At 42.3% G+C, this 21,271-nt stretch overlaps 1 protein-coding gene across 5 annotated transcripts; it reads left to right on the top strand.

Annotated features, from left to right (window-relative positions):
- Positions 1-393: 393 nt before the first annotated feature.
- Positions 394-20,887, top strand: ccdc107 (coiled-coil domain containing 107). 5 transcript variants are annotated; one of them, XM_041215494.1, is made up of 6 exons: positions 394-515; positions 12,001-12,200; positions 13,349-13,421; positions 14,695-14,785; positions 19,731-19,828; positions 20,350-20,887. In XM_041215494.1, the coding sequence occupies exons 2-6, from the start codon at positions 12,072-12,074 to the stop codon at positions 20,640-20,642; spliced, it is 684 nt and encodes a 227-aa protein (XP_041071428.1). In that variant the 5' UTR covers positions 394-515; positions 12,001-12,071; the 3' UTR covers positions 20,643-20,887. The 5 variants fall into 5 exon arrangements, with proteins under 5 accessions (XP_041071428.1, XP_041071424.1, XP_041071425.1 ...); XM_041215490.1 differs by lacking the exon at positions 394-515 and adding an exon at positions 7,575-7,757; XM_041215491.1 differs by lacking the exon at positions 394-515 and adding an exon at positions 7,590-7,757 and having other exon boundaries at positions 20,353-20,887.
- The last annotated feature ends 384 nt before the right edge of the window (positions 20,888-21,271 follow it).

Genomic DNA, 21,271 nt, shown 5'->3' with positions numbered 1-21,271 from the left:
CAATTGAGAAGTGAACCAGGGTGTCATGAAGGGAACCACCCTTTCAGAAAGGGAGGGACGGGGAACATGTATCTGTTGGTGGTGGAAATGTTGAAGGATGGTGCGTTGAATATGGTTGGGTGGAAGGTGAAGACCAGGGAAACCCTATTGTGGTTCTGCAAGAGAGGGAAAGGGGTGAGAGCAAAGCATGGGAATTGGGATAGACACAGCTGAAGTCACTGTCAACCATGGTGGGGTATGGGTTGTTGGGTGGGGGGAATCCTTGGTTGAGGGAAAGGAAGTCATTATGATATGTGCTAACGTGTAAGATTGCATCATCGGAACAGATGCAACGAAGATGGAAAAACTGGGAGACTGGGATGAAGTCCTTGCAGGAAACAAGTGTGAGGAAGCTTAGTCAAATTAAATGTGGGAGACTGGACTAATAGTGAACATTTGGTAATAGCCCATTCCCAGAAATGGAGGCAGAGAAGTTGCAAAGGGGAAAGGAAGAGTTGGAGATCTACCATATGAAGGTGAGTGAAAGGTGAAAATTTAAAGCAAAGGTGATGAAATTTGGTATGTTTTGGCATCAAAACATAGGAATTATAGATGATAGAAAAAGCAAAGTCCAACTATTCACCTTCTACAATGGCAATGGTGTTGAAAACTAATTTTAGCAATCAACTACTTCACAACAGACCCAGAATATTTCCACAGATGCTGCCTGACCTGCTCTTGCACATCCCCTGATCTCCATCACTTCAGCATTGTCTATCTTGTCTTCAACTGCCTAGACATTAAGCTCTGTAATTCCCTCCCTAAATCTCTCTGCCTCTCAACCCTTCTCTTTTAAGATAGTCCTTAAAATCTACCTCTTTGACTTAGTTCCAGTACATTTTGATATGGCTGTGTGAAATTCTGAAGTGCCATGGGATTATTTTTTACTACAGTAAAAGCATTATATAAATGCAAATTGTTGTTCATCAATTCCAGCAATTTCTGCTTTTGTTGGAGAGATGTTAATTGGGCTTGCACTTTAAGCTATGGATAAACCCAACATTCCTTCACTCCTATTTGAGGGGCAGGACATCAATTTGAGGGGCAGGAAAACTTGAAAGCCTGGATGGAAAATATAAATGTTGAAGACACAAAATTTATTTTCTCACAGACTCTGATAATGCCAGACCCTCACATCAAACGTTTTGCTTTCTGACACTATTTCTCTAATATTTTGGAATCTATAGTGAACATTATTTGTACCTAAAAGATCACTTATTAAATTTTTATTGACAAATATTAATTTATCATTTAAGAATGAAATTTAACATTGTGCACGTTCCCTTCAAATATATCCACCAATGTGTGCACCAAGTTGTACGTTCTAGGGATCATGGAAGATTCTAAACTTTTGCATTGAAAATGGTGCATTCTAGTTAATTTTAAACACTTCTGTTTATAGCTTGTATTCTAAGAAAAAGAAAAAATAAAGAGGCATTTGGCTTTTCGACTAAACCACAATTCTGTCTCCCTCTGCACTCCATCCCCTGCCCATAAAACTATTTTAACCATCCCTGTCTTGTGTTATCGTTTATTGTGAGGGAAATTGAGTACAATAGTAGGAAGGTTATGCTTCAGTTGTACAGGGCACTGGTGAGACCACATATGGAGTATTGTGTACAGTACTGGTCTCCTTATTTAAGGAAAGATGGAAATGCATTAGAAGCAGTTCAAAGAAGCTTTACTAGACCAATACCAGGAATGGTTGTGTTGTCTTATGAGGAAAGGTTGGACAGGTTAGGCTTGTATCCACTGGAGTTTAGAAGAGTAAGAGATGACTTGATCAAAACCTTTAAGATCCTGAGGGGTGGTCTTGACAGGGTGGATATGGAGAAGATGTTTCCCCTTGTGGGAAAATCTAGAACGAGGGGTCACTGTTTAAAAGTAAGGGGTTGCTCATTTAAGACAGAGATGAGAAGAATTTTTTTCTCTGAGGATTCCAAGTCTTTGGAACTCTTTTCCTCAAAAGGTGGTGGAAGCGGACTCTTTCAATATTTTTAACGAAGAGCTAGATAGATTTTTGATTAACAAGGGGTTGAAAGGTTATCAGGGGTAGGAGGGAGGTTACAATATGATCAGCCATGATCTTATTGAATGGCAGAGCAGACTTGAGGGGTCAAATGGCCTATTCTTGCTCCATGTTTGAATGTTTGTATGTGTCCAACCCCATACTTGCCTCAGTCCAGAGCTACTTTTTTAAAATTCATTCACGGGATATGAGCTCCTCTGCCTGGGCCAGCATTTATTGTGTATTCTTAGTTGTCCTTGAGAAGGTGGCGGTGATCTGCCTTCTCGAACCGCTGCAGTCCATGTGGTGTAGGTACACCCATAGTGCTTTTGGGAAGGGAGTTCCAGGATTTTGACCCAGCGACAGTGAAGGAATGGCGATATGTTTCCAAATCAGGATGGTGAGTGATTTGGAGGGGAACATCCAGGTGGTGGTGTTCCCAACTATCTGCTGCCTTTGGCCTTCTAACTAATAGTTATAAGTTTGGAAGATGCTGTCAAAGGAGCCTTGGTGAATTCCTGCAGTGCATCTTGTAGATGGTAGACACTGCTGCTACTGTGTGTCAGAGGTGGAGGGAGTGAATGTTTGTGGATGTGGTGCCAATCAAGCAGACTGCTTTGTCCTGGATGGTGTCAAGCTTCTTGAGTGATGTGGGAGCTGCACTCATCCAGGCAAATGGGGAGTATTCCATCATACTCCTCACTTGTGCCTCATAGATGGTGAGCAGTCTTTGGTGACTCAGGAGGTGAGTTACTCGTCACACGATTCCTAGCCTCTGACCTGCTCTTGTGGCCACAGTATTTATATGGCTAGTCCAGTTCAGTTTCTGGTCAATGGTAACACCCAGAATGTTGATAATGTGGGATTCAGTAATGGTAAGGCCATTGAACATCAAGGGGCGATAGCTGGATTCGCTCTTGTTGGAGATGGTCATTGCCTGACACTTGTGTGGTGTGAATGTTACTTGCCACTTGTCAGCCCAAGTCTGGATATTGTCCAGGTCTTGCTGCACTTGGTCATGGGCTGCTTCAGTATCTGAGGAATTGTGAGTGGTGCTGAACATTGTGCAATCATCAGCAAACATTCCCACTTCTGACCTTATGATGGAAGGAAGATCATTGATGAAGCAGCTGAAGATGATTGGCCTAGGACGCTACCCTGAGAAACTACTGCAGCGATGTCCTGGAGTTGAGATGACTGACCTCCAATAACCACAACCATCTTCCTTTGTGCTAGGTTTGACTCCAACCAGCGGAAAGATTTCCCCCTGATTCCCATTGATTCCGGTTTTGCTAGGGCTCCTTGATGCCACACTCGGTCAAATGCTGCCTTGATGCCAAGGGCAGTCACTGTCACCTCACCTTCAAACCAAGGCCGTAATGAAGTGGCCCTGGCAGAACCCAAACTGGTCATCAGTGAGCAAGTTATTGCTAATCAAGTGCCGTTTGATAGCATTGTTGATGACCCCTTCCATTACTTTACTGTTGATGGAGAGTTTGGATTTGTCCTTTTTGTGTACAGGACATACCTGGGCAATTTTCCACATACCACATGGGTAGATGTTTTATCACTGTCGCTGGGTGAAAATCTTGAAACTCCCTTCCTAACAGCACTGTGGGTGTACCTACACCACATGGACTGCAGCAGTTCAAGAAGACAGATCACCACCACCTTCTCCAAGGCAATTAGGGATGGGTAAGAAATGCTGGCCCAGCCAGAGAAGCCTAGCTCCTGGAAATGTATGAAAAAAACAGAAAATGCTGGAAAAACTCAGCAGGTCTGGTAGCACCTGTGGAAAGAGAAACAGAGTTAACATTTCAAATCTATATGACTCTCATATGGCTTCGAAACGTTAACTCTGTTTCTGTCCCCACAGTTGCTGCCAGACCCGCTGAGTTTTTCCAACATTTTCTGTTTTTATTTCAGGTTTCCTGCATCTGCAGTATTTTGCTTTTACAAGAATAACAAATAGCCCTGAGTAATGAGCAGCTATGCGACCAATCTACATCTGTTTCATACAGCAAGCCTTTGCCTTTCTGGTAGACTCTGATCATCAGTAACAATTTTGAAGGCTCAATTAACCACTGTTTTCAAAATTTTATCACTTCCTTGCAAAGATGGGGATTATTATTACAGGAAGTGCAGATTGTAGTGCATAGCTTCCGTATGGGAAAAATAGTAAAAGCCAAAAAAAACACTAGAAAAGTGAAGTAACTCTGAATGTAGTAGAAACAGAAAATGCTGGAAACCTTCACTGGGTCAGTTAACATCTTTGGAGAGAGCAACAGAGTTGACATTTCAAGTAATTGACTTTGATCAGAACAGCTATTGTTGGAGGTTGGCAGTTTATACATGAGAGCAAAACCATGAGAAAGGGGTGGGGAACTTATGCAATGGAGAGGCCTGTGACAGGTTGGAGAGTACCCAGAAGAAAAAAATAGTTTGGACCTGTCCTCTTATTTCCAAGTTTTTATTGGTGATCCATTTTAAAGTATACAAGACCAATTTGGACTAGTAGTCTTATTTCCCAGTCGTTACTGTTTTTTTCCTTCTGTGTAGGAGTGATTCAATGATAAAAGTGATAATGAAACAAGTATGGCAACAAAAGCAAAATATTGCTGATCCTGGAAATCTGAAAGACAGAAAATGCCGGAAATACTCAGCATGTCTAGGTAGGAGAGAGAAGCAGAGTTAATGTTTTACGTTAACTCTGTTTCTCTCTCCACAGATGCTGCCAGACCTGGCGATTATGGAGGCAAAAGGTGGAAATAAAATGGCAGAGGAGGAGGGGCCTTGGGAAATCTAGAATGTAAGAAAGAAATAGGAGCAGGAGCAGGCCATTTGGCCCCGGAGCCTGCTCTGTCATTCAGTAAGATCACGGCTGACCTGATTGTGGCATTAACTCTCCTTTCCTGTCTGCCCCACCTTATTGATCAAAACACTGCCATTCTGGCAAAGATAAATGGTTCTAGTGGTCTCGAAATGTGGAGGGAGAAAGGGAGGTGATCTCCAGGGACATGGACTGATTGAGAGTCATGGACTGATTGAGAGTCCCCATGCCTAACACCTACCTGCACCTCCTCCACTGCCAGAGACTTGTGCAGGTGCAGCCACTCTCATTACCAGCATGGTAGGATGACCATGCCAGACATCCTGGTTTTGCCGGGACAATTCCATTTTTTCATTAAACATCCCGGTGTCCCAACAATTTCCTCAAAATGGTTCAATGGTTCAAAATGATTTTCAGCTTTCCCGTTTATTCTGCAGGAGCAGAATGAGCTTAAGTTAAATTTAGGTTTGCACTTGGCATCCAAGATCTACCACTTTGTCCCACAGTCAGCACAGTTTGTGTCCTCTTTGCCCTGCAGCATGACATTATGTTTCCGGATAATGCATGGAAAGCTCTTATGGGTAAGACGGGCAGAAATGTGCAGCAGGAAGGTGGGAGGCATTTGTTTGAGTTTGTAATGACTTGACAGAGTGCAAGTTTCAACAGAAACAGAAACTTTATTACAGAGAGGTTTTCAGGTGCTACATGCTCAAACAGGACTCTCATTAGGGCCCCCCCCCCACCGCCAACCAGATTGCTCACACTTAGGGCTCATTTGTCAGACCCTCTCAGAACATCATGTGACCCCTGATAGACAGCGGAAGAAGCTATACCTTCAGTTACTACGTTTCCATCTCCTTTAGTTTTTTACAATTTCTATTTACAGAGAAATATTTGAATATCCAACATATACAACTTCAGGTGTTTAAAGATCACGTTTCTGAGGTGCTCTCCTTATTCAGCTAGAGCAGCACAGCACTATCACTTGAGCTGCCTTAATAGAATCGACAGGATCCAGAAACTGTAGCACGTGACACATCATTCAAAAGTGACAGTTCTAGGTTTGGCAACTCTACAGAGACATCGGGCATGTCTATCCTGGGTCGATCTCTCACCTCAGGAATTGACAGTTTGATGTTAATCACAGGTGGAATAGTTGGTTGTTGGAATGTCTCTCTAGAACGAATATGATCTACGCGCTTAGAAACGATTCTATCTTCCACTCGTACTTGGGAAGATAATGGACCAGTCTCTGAGACAATGGTTCCAGGAACCCAACAAGGTCCACTTCTGAAATTTTGCACTAATGTTGTATTACCTACACTGCCAACTGCTCACTGCTCGATCAGGACCCTCCTGAGGAAGTCACACCCCCCAGATTTCCCGTGCTTAAGGATCATTGGTCGGAGCCTCCCAGTACATCACGTGACTCCTGATAGACAGCAGGAGAGGCTGTACCTTCAGTTACTACAGAGTTGTTTACATTCCCAGACGTGATTTCCTTGGGACTTGGCAACTTTGAAAAGAAGAAAAGACACCGTGATGGAACACTCCCCACTTGGATGAGTGCAGCTCCCACAACACTCAAGAAACTTGACACCATCCAGGACAAGGCAGCCCACCTGATTGGTGCCACATCCAAAACGTTCACTCTCTCCACCACCGACGCACAGTAGCAGAAGTGAGTACCATCTACAAAGTGCACTGCAGGAGTTCACCAAAACTCCTTTGACAGCACCTTCCAAAGCCATGACCAGTACCATCTAGAAGGACAAGGACACCAACACCTGGAAGTTCCCTTCTAAGTCACTCACCATCCTGACTTGGAAATATATCACTGTTCCTTCACTTTTGCTGGGTCAAAATCCTGGAACTCCCTTCCTAACGCCTCTGTGGGTGTACCTACACCACATGGACTGCAGCGATTCAAGAAATCAGCTCACCACCACCTTCTCAAGGGCAACTAGGGATGGGCAATAAATGCTGGCTGAGCCAGTGATGCCCACATCCCACGAATGATTAAAAAATAGATTTATGGCCACTTGTTTCTGGTAAAACAATGATAGAAATAGAGAAGATGCTGAACAGGGAAATTTGTTCCTTTTGTGAGGAGCCTTACCTCGGAGAGTCCTGATTTTCAATTTTGAGAATCTGGTCACCCTGTCGTCCAAGAAAATGCGTTCCTTTAAAAACATTTGTATTCATTCTTGAGATTTGGGCATCACTAACAAGGCTGACATTTATTGCCCATCCTTAGTATGTCCTTGAGAAGGATGTGGGCCCTTTTCTCTGATCGCTGCAGTCCACGTCGTGAAGGTCCTCCTCAGTCGTGCTGTGTGTGATGTTACAAGCTGAAGTTGCAGGATTTTGACCAAGATCTCCTTAATATAGCTGCCACATATAATTTAAGGAGGGACTGGGTTGTCCCAAAATCAAAAAAAAAATCAACCACATTTAGAGATGCACAGCCAAAATTATAATAAAAAAGCAAACTTATTAAATTAAGTATTATTTCCTGCATCAACCATGCGGTGCAATCATAGGTGTTCACACCTTTCCCACTGCTGCAGATGATGAAGCGACAGGGACTCTCTGGATGAGCTCAGTTCTGGTGGGAAAAGCGATTCAGTTTCGAAACAGTTGGTGCGGCGGCTGCGGATCGGGATCCGTATCAGTGAGAGGGAGAAGCGGGAGCGGCGGCGGCGGCGGTTGGGGATCGGGGCGGTTTCAGGGCCGGGCTGACCATGTCGCTGGGGCAGCAGGCGGCGCTGGCCCTGTGCCTCTTTATCTGTGTCTTTGTGCTGATTCCCAGGCTGTTCCCAGGGGGAGTCGGCGGAGGGAAGGAGGCCGCGGGCCGGTCAGCGGGTCATCGCCCTCCAGGTAGGGGGGGGGGGGGAGGGCACTGACCATTAGGGTTGGGGTTGGGTGGTGGGGGCATTGACCATGGGCAGGGGGTTGGGTGGTGGGGGCACTGATGGTTGGGGTTGGGTGGTGGGGACACTGACCATGGGAAGGGGGTTGGGTGGTGGGGGGCACTGATCATGGGAAGGGGGTTGGGTGGTGGGGGGCACTGACCATGGGAAGGGGATTGGGTGGTGGGGGCATTGACCATGGGCAGGGGGTTGGGTGGTGGAGGCACTGACCATTAGGGTTGGGTGGTGGGGACATTGACCATGGGCAGGGGGTTGGGTGGTGGGGGCACTGACCATTGGGGTTGGGTGGTGGGGGGCACTGACCATTGGGGTTGGGGTTGGGTGGTGGGGGCACTGACCATGGGAAGTGAGTTGGGTGGTGGGGGCACTGACCATTGGGGTTGGGTGGTTTGGGGCACTGACCATGGGAAGGGGGTTGGGTGGTGTGGGCACTGACCATTAGGGTTGGGTGGTGGGGGCACAGACCATGGGAAGGGAGTTGGGTGGTGGGGGCCCTGACCGATGGGGTTGGGTGGTGGGGGGCATTGATGGTTAGGGTTGGGTGGTGGGGGGCACTGACCATTGGGGTTGGTTGGATTAGAGTGGGACACTGACTATGGGGAGGGGGTGGTGCAGTAGGGGCACTGACCATGACTGGGTGGTGGTGTGGGCACTGACCATGGCAGGGGAGGGTGGAGTGGAGGTGCTGACCATGAGGGGAGGGGGCAGTGGGGCCACTGACCATGGGGGGGAAGTTGTGGGCATTAACCTGTGAAAGGGGTTGGGCACTAACTGGGAGGGGAGGGGCATGATGGATGGAAGTGGCGAGGAGGCATAGATACAGATGGAGGTGTGGTATGGGCACTGAATGGAGGTTATAACCCCTGGCCTGCAGACCGTTATATAGACATTCAAGGGCTTGGAATATAGGCAGTGCCCAAAGAGTGGATGCATTCACTTGGAGGTTGGGTAAGGGCACTGAATGAGGTTACAGGCACAGGGGCTTACAGGCACTGGGTGGCAGCCAGCGTCTGATTGAGTGTCAGCCAGAACTAGGCAGGGGGCATGGACTGACCAACTGTAAGACCAGGATGAGCACACGGGAGAACTTTCTGCTCTTCTTCAGATAGGGCCATGGACTCTTTTACATCCACCTAAGAGAGTAGAAGAGGCCAAGGTTTAATTTCTCATCAGAAAGGTGGCACCTCTGCTATTGCAGCTTTGCCTTTGTACTGCACCAGGAGTGTCAGCCTAGATTTTGTGCCCATTCTGTGGACTGGGTCCTGAATCTTAAACCTTCCAACTTAGATAAGTAGAATGCTACCAACTGAGCTATGCCTGACAGAATAGGTGTTTGCTTTTTAACAGCTAACATAACAGTCAACATATTTATAATGCAATGATGGTACAGCCTGCATCATTGCTCCCCTAAGCATAGACTGTCTTTGTAAATATGGTATAGGTAGGGTTTGTGTCCAAGCCAATGCAACAGTTTTCTCGTAACACTTAAATTTTGTGGCCTATTATGGTTTGGCCTTGTTCCACTGACTAGCTCCTTTTCGAGACTAAAGATGCATTTTGTGACCTTTTTAGGCTTTATTTTCTTTGGCTAACGTTCAGTGAAAAATTAACTCAGATGAATTTGCACATGAAGTTGTAGGGTTCATTCCTGATGAGATAATTTTACATCTTGGAGATAGTTTCCAAACAGCTATCATCACACATCATTTTAAGCTGCATCAGGGTTTTTTTGAGAGTTTTGTACACTAACACTGAATGATGGATACTGAAAAGATATTTCCTGTTGTGGGAGAGAACAGAAGTAGGGGACATGGTTTAAAAATAAGGAGTCTCCCATTTAAGATGGAGATGAAGAGAATTTTTTTCTGAGGGTCATGAGTCTGTAGGACTTTCTTCCCTAGAGAGCGGTAGAGGCAGGGTCAATGAATATTTTTAAGGTAGAGATAGATTCATGACTAATGAGAGAGTCAAAAGTTATCGGGAGCAGGCAGGATAGTGGCGTTGAGGCCACAATCAGATCAGCCATGATCTTATTGAATAGTGGAACAGGCTTGAGGGGCTGAATGGCTGACTCTTGCTCCTAATTCATATGTTCCTCTGAAATTCCTGGGGTTGGACAGTGCAGAAAGTCCATTGTCTGCTCATGGTGGCCAGGAATTTAGGGTTGCATCAAGTTTGCATCCAGTTTAGATTGGCCCTTTAAATTCAGAAAGAGGGTACCTTGGGCAGATCTTCCTATCTGCCTACCTCCATTTGTCTAAGGGTTGTGTCTGGGGAGTTCCTAGGTTCTCCTTGAAATTTTACCCTTTATGGCCTCTGTAGGCCACCTAGAAACATAGAAGAATGAGTAGGCCATTCAGCCCTTCAAGCCTGCTCCACCATTTTATAAGATCATGGCTGATCTGGTTGTGGCCTCAACTCCACTTTCCCTGTTGCTCCCCAACCCCATCCCCACCTCCAATAACCCTTGACTCCCTTGTCTATCAAAAATTTGTCTAACTCTGCCTTCAATAAATTAAATGACCCAGCCTCCGGAGTTTTCATGGTTTCATGAAAAGAGATAAGAGCTGGCATAAATTCCATTAAGACCTCAATGAATAGAGTGGAAATGAATAGATCCCAAAGGGTGCCACTGATGTATGTTTGTATGTGTGATGTGCCTGCTCTGAACATGCAAATGATGCCCTCCCGAGGATTTGGGACTTGGTCTCTGGCTACCTTTGATTGAGTGCTTGGCTTCTCAAAACTATTATGGATTCTGCTATCAGCCCTGTTTTTGCATTTTATTTTCCAAACAGCCTTCTGTACATAAAAAAAATTTCCCTAGCTTCTCCCTTTCCCATTTGTCGACTGTTGTAAATTTTAAGCCCTCTAGAGACCAACTAACCATTCAGTAGAAACAGTTTTCTTTTCCCGATTTACTCTATCAAAACCTTTCAAAATTTTGAACACTTCTGTTAGAACTCCTCATGTCCTCTTTTGGTCAAACGAAAAGAGCTTCAGCTTCTTTAATTTCTTTGTACAATAAAATATTAGAAGTCTACTTTTGATGCACTGTCATTTTCACAGTGTCTGAATTTCTGCCTTTTATATCTATGTGCTTATATATTTATTGCATAATTTTATCAAGTTTAATGAAAGTTAGTTGGTAGTTATATTACCCCATTTATGCCTGAGTAGAAGTCGGAATTATACATAATTGTACCCACTGGCTCCAGCCCTTGGCTCATCCTCTGGGTGTGTCCTGAATGATATCTGAAATCTTCACACCTCCGATCTGTTTAAATACCTTCTAGTACCCTTTTCTATAATTCAAAACTACTGAATTTTACTAAATCAATTATTAGCTTATACTCACCATCTTATTGTCCAAATTAAAGAAATGTCTTGTGGACAACGTCCCTGTTTTCTTAAGTTTCAATCTTCTGCTTCCCTGACATCAGTTATTTTTACTGTGTGGCTGTTTGCCTCCTGGTCTGTAGCCCTGTATAATACCCAAGTACTTTTTTGTTTAAGTGGAGCATAAACACCAACATCGACTGGTTGGGCCAAATGGCCTGTTTCTGTACTAAGATAAAAGCAAAATACCTTGGATGCTGGAAATCTAGAACAAAAACAAAAATACCAGGCCTGTTTCTGTGCTGTACATCCAATGTAATCCTATGTTATCAGTGCAGCTGTCATAACACAAAGGAACATGTCTCCACACTGAAGAGATTTGGCATCCTTGATAAATATCCAGTTGATAAGGTTGCCCGCCTATTCTTGGTTCTCTTGGCAACATAGCTGCCTCTGCTCGTTGTCCTATCTTACCGCTGCTGACAGCCGACTTTTAACATAAGTTTACCAAGGTGACTCCTTACTTCTCTTTAAATTGTCTTGTTTCTCCTTTTACCCTTGTCAACTTTCACCACTTCATGCTAGAGCCAGCGGGCCTCTGAAATCACTGAAACAGTAAAATAAAGCAATGGTGTAAGGCATCTCTAGTATATATATATATATATTTTGATGAAACATTTATTCTAATTGAGTAAATAATAGACACTGGAGGACTCTTAGGTAATCCATCATTTTGTGTAGCTGAATTTGATTCTTTCAGTGTATGCTATCACTGGATAAATCAGATATATGGAGTACCATGTCGTGTTGATTGGCTTTTTTTCAACCTCTTTATTTAATACATATTACAGTTCCTGGAAGAGGCCAGCCTTTGATTAGACACTCCCAATCAAATAGTCCCAAAGGACCACCTAATCTCAGGATGAGAAGTATAAATCAAAAAGAAATGAATGCTGAGAAGACTCAGGGCAGAAACAAAGGATTTGCTTTCCAGTTAATGCCACTTTATGCAATAGGAATAAGTATATATGCAATTTACAAACTTGTGCAGGTAAGCACATTACTGTAGTGCACGTTATAAATAAAATAATACTGTAAGAGTACTTGTGAATGCTGCTCATCTCTGACACTGACAAAGTTTTGACATTTTTGCTCTTTCTAATGTTTTTCATTTGCCAATATGACACTAATATAAATGAAACTGAAAGGGAATGTCTTGCTATTTGTGATATGTTGATCCATATGTATAGGACTTTTTTTTGCTTTTATGTCTGTGATATTTACAATTTTACAAGCAGATGTTTTTTGTATTCTTTCATGGGATGTGGGAGTCACTGGCTAGGCCAACATTTATTGCCTAACACTAATCTCCTTTGAAAAACCGCCATCTGAAACTGCTGCACTCCATTTGGTGTTGGTACACCCAGTGCTGTTAGGAAGGGAGTTCTAACATTTTTACCCAATAACAGTGAAGGAACAGCAATATAGTTCCAAGTCAGGGTGGCGTATGGCTTGGAGGGGAATTTATAGGTGCTTGTGTTCACATGCATCTGCTACCCTTGTCCTTTTAGATGGTAGAGGTCCCAGGTTTGGAAGGTGCTGTCAAAGGAGGCTTGACTAGTTGCTGCAGTGCACCTTGTACTAGAGCCACAGTGTGTCAGTCGTGGAGGGAGCAAATGTTGAAGTTGGTGGCTTGGGTGCCAATCAAGTAGGCTGCTTTGTCCTGGATGCTTTACTTGAGTAGGGCAATCCACAGTACCATAGGAAGAAAAGGATCTGCATTTATACACTTATCTTTCACTTTCCAAAATCTTTTACAGCCAATGAATTATTTCCAGAAGTTATAAGCAAGGCAAGGATGCCAATTTGTGCACAGTAAGGTACAACAAACAGCAGCAAGATGAATGGTCAGTTTTGGTGTTATTAATTGAGGCCCACCCTTCAAATAACCTGAGCAAGCCTTGCTTTAATGTCTCATCCAAAAGAGGGTTGCACTGAATTGTCAGTCCAGAATATAAGCTCTTGCTGTGGATAGCCTGCATCCGTGTTACAGAGAATCAGTCTAGAATTTACTGCTTCCAAAAATCGAAGATCTAAGGCATCCTGTAGGAAGGAAAATAGCTTGCAGTTTTTATAAGGGTTTTATAGAGCTCACTGTGATACCTGTAATTGTTTGAAATATCTTTTATGGCTTTACAGATGAAATTCAATGAAAATGAACAATCAAGCAATGAGAAAAATAAAGAGGTTGACAAAAAGAGGAAAAATACAGGTATATATTTCACAACATGGATAATTACGTGTGGAAAATGCAACATTTCTGTCATGAGAGCTGATGCAGTTTGTGGCACAATTTTGATTAGGGATGGGCAATAAATGTTGGCCCAGCCAGTGAAGCCCACATCCCATGGATGAATATAAAAGAAAATTCTGCAGAAATCAGATACCAGTGATTTCATTGTGTCAAAATATGCTTGTGACTTGTTTTTCCTACCCGACACTTAATTCTCACCAAGTCCAGTTCTGCTATTGCCCCTGTACGCACTGATCTGCATTAGTTCCTGGTCAAGGAATGTTTTGATTTTAAAATTCTCAACCTTGTTTTCAAATCCCTCCATGGCCCGCTCCTCCCTATTTCTACAATCTTCTCCAGCTCCACAGCCCTCTGAAATATCTGCACTCTCTATTCTGGCCTCTTGAGCATCTCTGATTTTAATCCCTCCACCATTGGTGGTTCTGCCTTCAGTTGCTGAAGCTGTAAGCTCTGGAATACCTTCACTACATCTCTGTCTGCCTACCTCACTCTCCTCCTTAAAGACACTCCTTATAACCTATCTATTTGTTCCTAAGTTTGATCATAGCTCGTTTCTCCTTATGTGGCTTGGTATCATTTTGTTTTACAAGGACCTTTTGAAGGACATTGGGATATTTTATTAGGTTAAAGCTGCTATATAAATATAATTTATTGTTGTACCTGTGGTGTCTGTTGGATAACTGTTTAGATTCTCCAACACTACTTAATTGTCAACAATTAATTATTAGATATGCCGTACATTGTGTAGAATTTAGAAGATTGTGCCAAACAAAGGTAGGAGGTGCATGGGAACAAGTTTCCCACTGTGTCACACACCACCTCGACTTGGACATATATTACCATTCCTTCATTGTTGCTGGGTCAAAATGCTGGTACTCCCTACGCAACAGCACATTGGGAGCGACTTCACTGCATGGATTGCAGCAGTTTATGATCTATCACCATCTTCTGGAGCGAAACCAGGGATAGGTAATACATGCTATCCTTGTTAGTGACACCCACATCTTCAGAATGAATTTTTAAAAAGTCTTTCAGAGAAGGTGAATGGAAATCTCTCCATTCTGCCCTAAAATGTCACCTTACATAGTGCACTCAAGTCTCTGGACTGGGGCTTGACCACATGACCTGACTTGAGGCAAGAGAGCTACTAGTTGAGCCAAGGCTAATATTAAGACTTGGACTGCAAGCAGCTCTAGTAACTTTTTAGTAACTTTAGAAATTTTTGCACTAGAGACTCAGCTTTCTGAACTGGAGATGCGTTTGGCACAGACAGAGAGAATGCTGGACTCATTAGTAAAAGAATTAGATCCTCTCACCAGCTGGTAAGTGATTGTTGCTCTTCCCCTGAGGTTTTTTGTTTGTTTTCATACTAAATGTTAATTTGATTTTTATTTGCTAACTAACGCATTATCCCACCTCAACCTCTCAGTGACTTTGATTCAATTGACCATTCCATCTTTCATTGTTTATTTTCTGTGATTCGCCTCCATGGCATCTGCTTTCATGGCTCTCTCTTAGTTTCTATTCCTTCCTTCCTGACTTCCTACAATGCCCTCTCCATATATCCATATAGTTACCATCAGTGTGCCACAAGATACAATTCTTGGCTCCCCTAATAATTGCTTTATACGTAGTCTTCTGAAGACATTATGCGTGAGCGTGGAGTCAGCTTCCATATGTGTACAATGACGACTAGCTGTATTTCTCTGCCATCACCCTTGAATTCATGATTATTGCTATGCTGACATCAAATTGTTGATGAGCTAGAACTTTTACTGACTAAACTTTGATAAAACCAAAACCATCTTGTTTCGTTCTCACCTTATCCTCCACATTCCCGGTCCTGTTTCGAAGCCCTTTCCTAATTGCTTGTTCAGGCTACCTTTCTTTGACTGTACATAATCTTTGTCTGCTGTTTGTCCCAAAGCTAAGCTATAAATCCCATGCGCAGTCAGTCATCAAGATTGCCCAGTCTATCTCTGCAACGTTTCTTGCCTCTTCAGTGGTCCAGTCACTGGCCCTAGGCTCTCCCTGGAGAAATCCCAGCTCATCCAGAACTTCGGAAATCTTTGTCCTTACCTACAACTCCACTTGTATCTTTGCTCTACCCTATCAATATTGCAGCTCTGCATCTTTGCTCATATGTTCTGCCGTTCTGAATTTGGACAACTGTTCCTTTCCCCACCCCCTCCTCACCATTTCATTGCTGGCAAACGTTACACCTCTCATAGTTTGCCCAATAGAGCTCCCTTGCTTCATCTCTTTTCATAGAACCATAGAAAAGTTACGGTGTATAAAGAGGCCATTCAGCCCATCATGTCTGTGCCGGCCAGAAAAAGATGAAAAAAGAACTAGCCGCTCATTTTAATCCCATTTTCCAGCACCTGGGTTGTAGCCTTGCAGGTTACAGCGTTTCAGATGCAGATCCAGGTACCTTTTAAATGAGTTGAACGTTTCAACCTCAACCACCGATTTTGGCAGTGAATTCTAAATGCCCACCACCCTCTGGGTGAAAATGCTTTTCCTCATGTCCCCTCTAATCCTTCCACCAATCACTTTAAATATGCCTCCTGGTAATTGACCCCTTAGCTAAGGGAAACAAGTCTTTACTGTCTACCTTATCTAGGCCCCTCATAATTTTGTACATTTCAATTAGGTCACCTCTTAGCCACCTCGGTTCTAAGGAAAACAACCCTAACCTATCCAATCTTTCCTCATAGCTGCAATTTTGAAGTCCTGGCAGCATTCTTGTAAATCTTCTATGTACTCTCTCCAGGGAAATTATGTCCTTCCAGTAATGTGGTGACCAGAACTGTACACAAAATTCCAGCTGTGGCCTAACCAGCATTTTATACAGTTCCATCATTACATCCCTGCTTTTGTGTTCAATACCTCGTCCAATAAAGGAAAGCATTCCATAGGCTTTCTTTACCACCTTATCCCGTCCTGCCATCTTCAGGGACCTGTGGACATGCACTCCAAGTTCTCTCACCTCCTCAACCCCTCTCAATATCCTCCCGTTTATTGAGTATTCCCTTGCTTTGTTTGCCCTCCTCAAATGCATTACCTCATACTTTTCTGGATTGAATTCCATTTGCCACTTTTCTGCCCACTCAACCAAACCATTGATATCATTCTGGAGACAACTGCTATCCTCTTCACTATCAACTACACGGCCAATTTTTGTGTCATCTCTAAATTTTCCAATCATACCTCCCACATTTATGTCCAAATCATTAATATATACATCAAAAAGCAAGGGCCCCAACACTAAGCCCTGTGGAACACTACTGGCAACCATTTTCTTTTCGCAAAAACATCCATCAATCATTTTCCTTTCGCAAAAACATCCATCGACCATTACCCTTTCTTTCTTACTGTTGAACCAATTTTGGATCCAACCTGCCACCTTCCCCTGTATCCCATGGGATCTCACTTTTCTGACCAGTCTGCCATGTGGGATCTTGTCAAATGCCTTAGTAAAATCCATGTAGACAACGTCTACTGCACTACTCTCATCAATCCTCTTTGTTACTGCCTCAAAAGATCCTATTAAGTTAGTAAGACATGATATTCCCTTAACAAAACCATGTTGACTGTCCCTGATCAACCAATGCCTTTCTAAGTGACAGTTTATCCTGTCTCTCAGAATTGATTCCAATAATTTTTCCACCACTGAAGTCAGACTGATCAGCCTATAATTTTCTGCCTATCCCTTGCACCCTTTTTAAATAATGGTACAACATTTGCAGACCTCCATTCCTCTGGTACCTCGCCTGTATCGAGCGAGGATTGGAAAATGATCCTCAGAGTATTCGCTATTTCCTCCCTGGCTTCCTTTTAACAGCCTGGGACACGATGCATCCAACCCTAGTGACTTATCCACCTTCAAGGATGTCAGTCGCTCCAGTGCTTCCTCTCTCACTACACTTATTGTATCTAATGTTTCACACTCCTCATTAACTAAAATGACTGCATCATCCCTCTCCTTAGCGAAGGCAGAGACAAAGTACTCATTGAGAATCCTGCCCACATCTTCAGCATCAATGCACAAGTTACCGTGTACATCTCTGATAGGCCCTACCCTTCCTTTAGTTTTCTCTTGCTCTTAATGTACTGGTAAAACATCTGGGTTTTCTTTGATTTTATCTGTTTTTAAAAGAGTCCTCCAAACATACCTTCTTGACTTTGTCTTTAGTCGCCTCTTCTAACTCTTGAGTCCTTGCCTGGTTTCTACATTCTCCACATCCCACCTGCCCATGAAGTGCCTTCACTATGTTAAAAGGGCTACAGCCAGCCTCATCAATGATTAAAATGGAATTTGTTCAGTGTGGGGAATGGGGAGAGGTCCTCTACCATTTGCTCAGTCCAATTAATTAGCCATCTAATTAATTCAAGCTTAATTGGGTCCATTAATGCTCTTCAAATGCCACCCCCTGCCATTTGTTTTTCTAAATCACAATACATAGCAAGTTGTGCGTTTAGTAAAGACTGCTCTGGTTATTTAATGAAGTTACATTTTATACTCTGTGCATTGTGCCTCTAGTTATTGGAAACATAGGACTGTACAGGATCGGAAAAGACTCTACAGTCCACCTGGCAGGTCCCACAGATAGTTATTAGGTAGGAAAATCTTAGTACTAAAACTATTATAAGCTATCCACCTCCTGTTGACGTTAATCTATAATTCCATGCATGGATATCCTTTTTATGGCAGCTCCAGCCATCTGCTATCAGTTAACCACTTTTCATGAACAGAGAGGATCACAACTTTAACCTGTCCGACAACTCTTCTTATACAAAAGGAGTCTGAAGATACGGTGTAACTTCTAATTTGGCCTTTATGTCAGATCTCTGAGACATGTAGAAGTTTACATCTTGAATGGATTGGTGTTTGTCAGCTTGAAACAAATAGCTGTAGCAACAGTGGAAGCTCAGACAAGAGTACAAACCGAAGAGTGGGGCAACTGAGAGCAAGTGGCAGTTGTAGGGTTTTATTGTGAATAGAAATTGGTGTAAAAAATTGCAGGGTTACGGGGAAAAGACAGGGGAGTGGCACTAGTGACTTGCTCTTTCAGATGATCAGCACAGAGTGACAGGTCGAAAGGCCTCTTTCTGTGCTATAACCATTCTATGATTCTAAGTAACTTCTACACTACAAATTGGAAATGAAATCAGTGTGTGAATCTGTATGAATGTATTCTTCATCTGGGATAGTGGAATAAACAGAGGTTTACAATATTGTAACAAATGAAAATCATAGCTGATGCAGGAACTAATCCCATGTACATTATACCATTTACTCTTTCCTGTACATTATATAGATAGTAAGCTGTGGTTGGGCAGAAGAAAGAAGCAGATGGGGAGAAAAACGTGCTGGGGCATGCAGAGGAAAAAAGACATGAGTTGGGGTGAGTAGTCGGGGAAGAGAGACCCAAGAGTCTGGATGAGCAGGAGGAGAGAGAAAGATACAAGGGTTGCCCTGAGTAGTGGAAGAGAAGCAATAGACTTGGGCTGTTGAGTGGAGATGAGAGGTAGCACACTGGCAGCTCGTGTGGAATTAAGTCAGGTAAATTTACTATAGGCCCAAACTGTCTTTCGTCTTAGCTCCTTTGAGAGAAGAAGAAAAAGAATATTCAGAGTAACATTTCACGTTAACCTGCTAGTTGCCAAAAATAGATCCAGCCAAAGTAACAAAACTTTCCCTCTTTCTGCCCAGGGCCAAGCTGAGTGGAAGTAGAGAGGAGGATATCTTCTGTTTATTTGAGATGCCGATATACAGTAGTAGTATAACTAGCAGCTTGCCCTAAATTATCTTGAATTATTCATGGATACTTAATGTATTTATCTTGCACTAAGTTTTTGCTTTTTAGGAGCTGCCTAAGAATTTAGTTTTTTATAATTAACTGCTAAAATTTATTAAATTGCACAAGATATAACATAGCCACAAAATTTGGTTTGAACCAAAAAAGAAACACTGGAAACAAAAAATAATAACTGTCTGGAGTGAAACTTGTTCACAGTTAAGTATTAATTTGTGCCAGTGAAGTATCTAACTTTTGTTTTCAAAAAGATTGGAATACTTAAAATAGTGCCTCAATTCCTAGCAGCCCTTAGTTTGCTATTAGTTGTAAATTATACAATGTGATGCTTAGTTTGCAGCATGACCACATTTTCCTAGGTGAAACAATGCTATAAAGCTTGAATAATACCTTGAACCCTGCCTAACTTTAATAGCTCAGTCTTGTTGCTTTGCATTCTTTATAGTGTCGATGCCGTTGCTTCTGCGGAGAAGAATGAAATTATGTCACAGCTTCTGCAATTAAGACAACTGGTGAAAGAGAGGCAGGCACCTAATGTTAATGGTAAAATGATTGGTGATTATACAGTATTGCAATTTTAAAATAATCAACATGAATTAAAGTACATCACTATCTTAGTTGTACTTGTCAATGAGTTTCATTTCAGTTAGTAGCTTTTCCTTTTAAAGTCCTTCTTAAAACTCGCTGCTTTGACCAAAATGACCAGCTGTCCTATCTCTATGTTGCTCAGTGTCAAATTTTGGTTGATATTGCGCCTGTGAAGCATCTTGGGACATTTTACTATGTTAAAGGCACTATATAAGTTCAAGTTGTTGTTCACAGAACATGATGGTACTTTTCATATTTTTAAATATTCATATGTACAAAAGCTTAAAATATTATTTTAGGAGATAGTACTTTAGGAATTAAAGGGGACATTTAGAAAGAATTTTATATTTAAAAAAAAGTAAAAATTAATTTTTGTCCAATGAAACAGTGCTATTTTCATCGCAATGAAATATAGTTTAATTAAAAATGATATTGCTATTTAGAATTATGATCTAAATGTTTTCTTTCAAATCCAGAAGAAGTGACTCCTGTCTCTGAGAATATCAAAGAATGTGTCCATGACTTTGAGATAAAGACACCAGTGTCTGAAGATCAGGCCTCCACAGACAGTGGGGAAGACTTGGTACAGGATATTGATCCAATAACTGGCAACATGCTTGCATCGTCAGATTTTGATGAGATTGAGTTTGGGAGCAGCATTTCCACAGAGGACACTGAAGAGGATTCTGAAGCTGTTGCGAATTTGTCAGAAACTCATGAACCCATGGAGTTGAGAAGACGCAACAAAATGAATGAGTTTGGGAAATGAATTGCTAAAGGACCCTGTATACTTTGTGAATCACATCGATCCATTTTGCTTATTATTGTGTGGTTTTGCAGAAATATTAGTCTGTTGCTGGTGATTGATTTATTGTTATTTAAAAATGGTCTGGTAAACTTTTTTTCAGAGAAGTACCATACAAATTTGTTGTAGTTAACATCACTATTTACTTGTTCCATGGTAGTTATAATGATCTTGATTGTTTTTATATTAAAAGCTCTGTGAAGAAAATATGTTGTGTTGCATTATTTGGGGCTTAGTAAACTGAACACTGGCCTAATTACGATGTATGTACAGAATTTTCCTTTTTAATCAAATGCCGGACTCAATCCAGAGATATTGCCATGCTTTTTTCAGTGAGGGATGATTGTTAATTATTCATGTATTTAAGGACATACAATTTTCTGCTTATTATTTGAGTAAACTATACCCAAATTAACAGTCATCAGAAGGAAAATGCGCAGACCACAAAATGTATCCATTTCAGTTGTGATCTTACAGCCTCCTAAACACAGTCCCAATCTGCCTGCCTTCAAAATACAGCCCTCAGTTGTTCATGCAACCTAGTCTCAAGTTCCACTGTAAAATTGATGGCAATAAACAGGAGATTGACCATT

This window comes from Carcharodon carcharias, chromosome 21 (genome assembly GCF_017639515.1).
Source record: "Carcharodon carcharias isolate sCarCar2 chromosome 21, sCarCar2.pri, whole genome shotgun sequence".
Classification (NCBI taxonomy): Eukaryota; Metazoa; Chordata; class Chondrichthyes; order Lamniformes; family Lamnidae; genus Carcharodon; species Carcharodon carcharias.
This window is presented reverse-complemented; position numbering and strand designations above follow the sequence as displayed.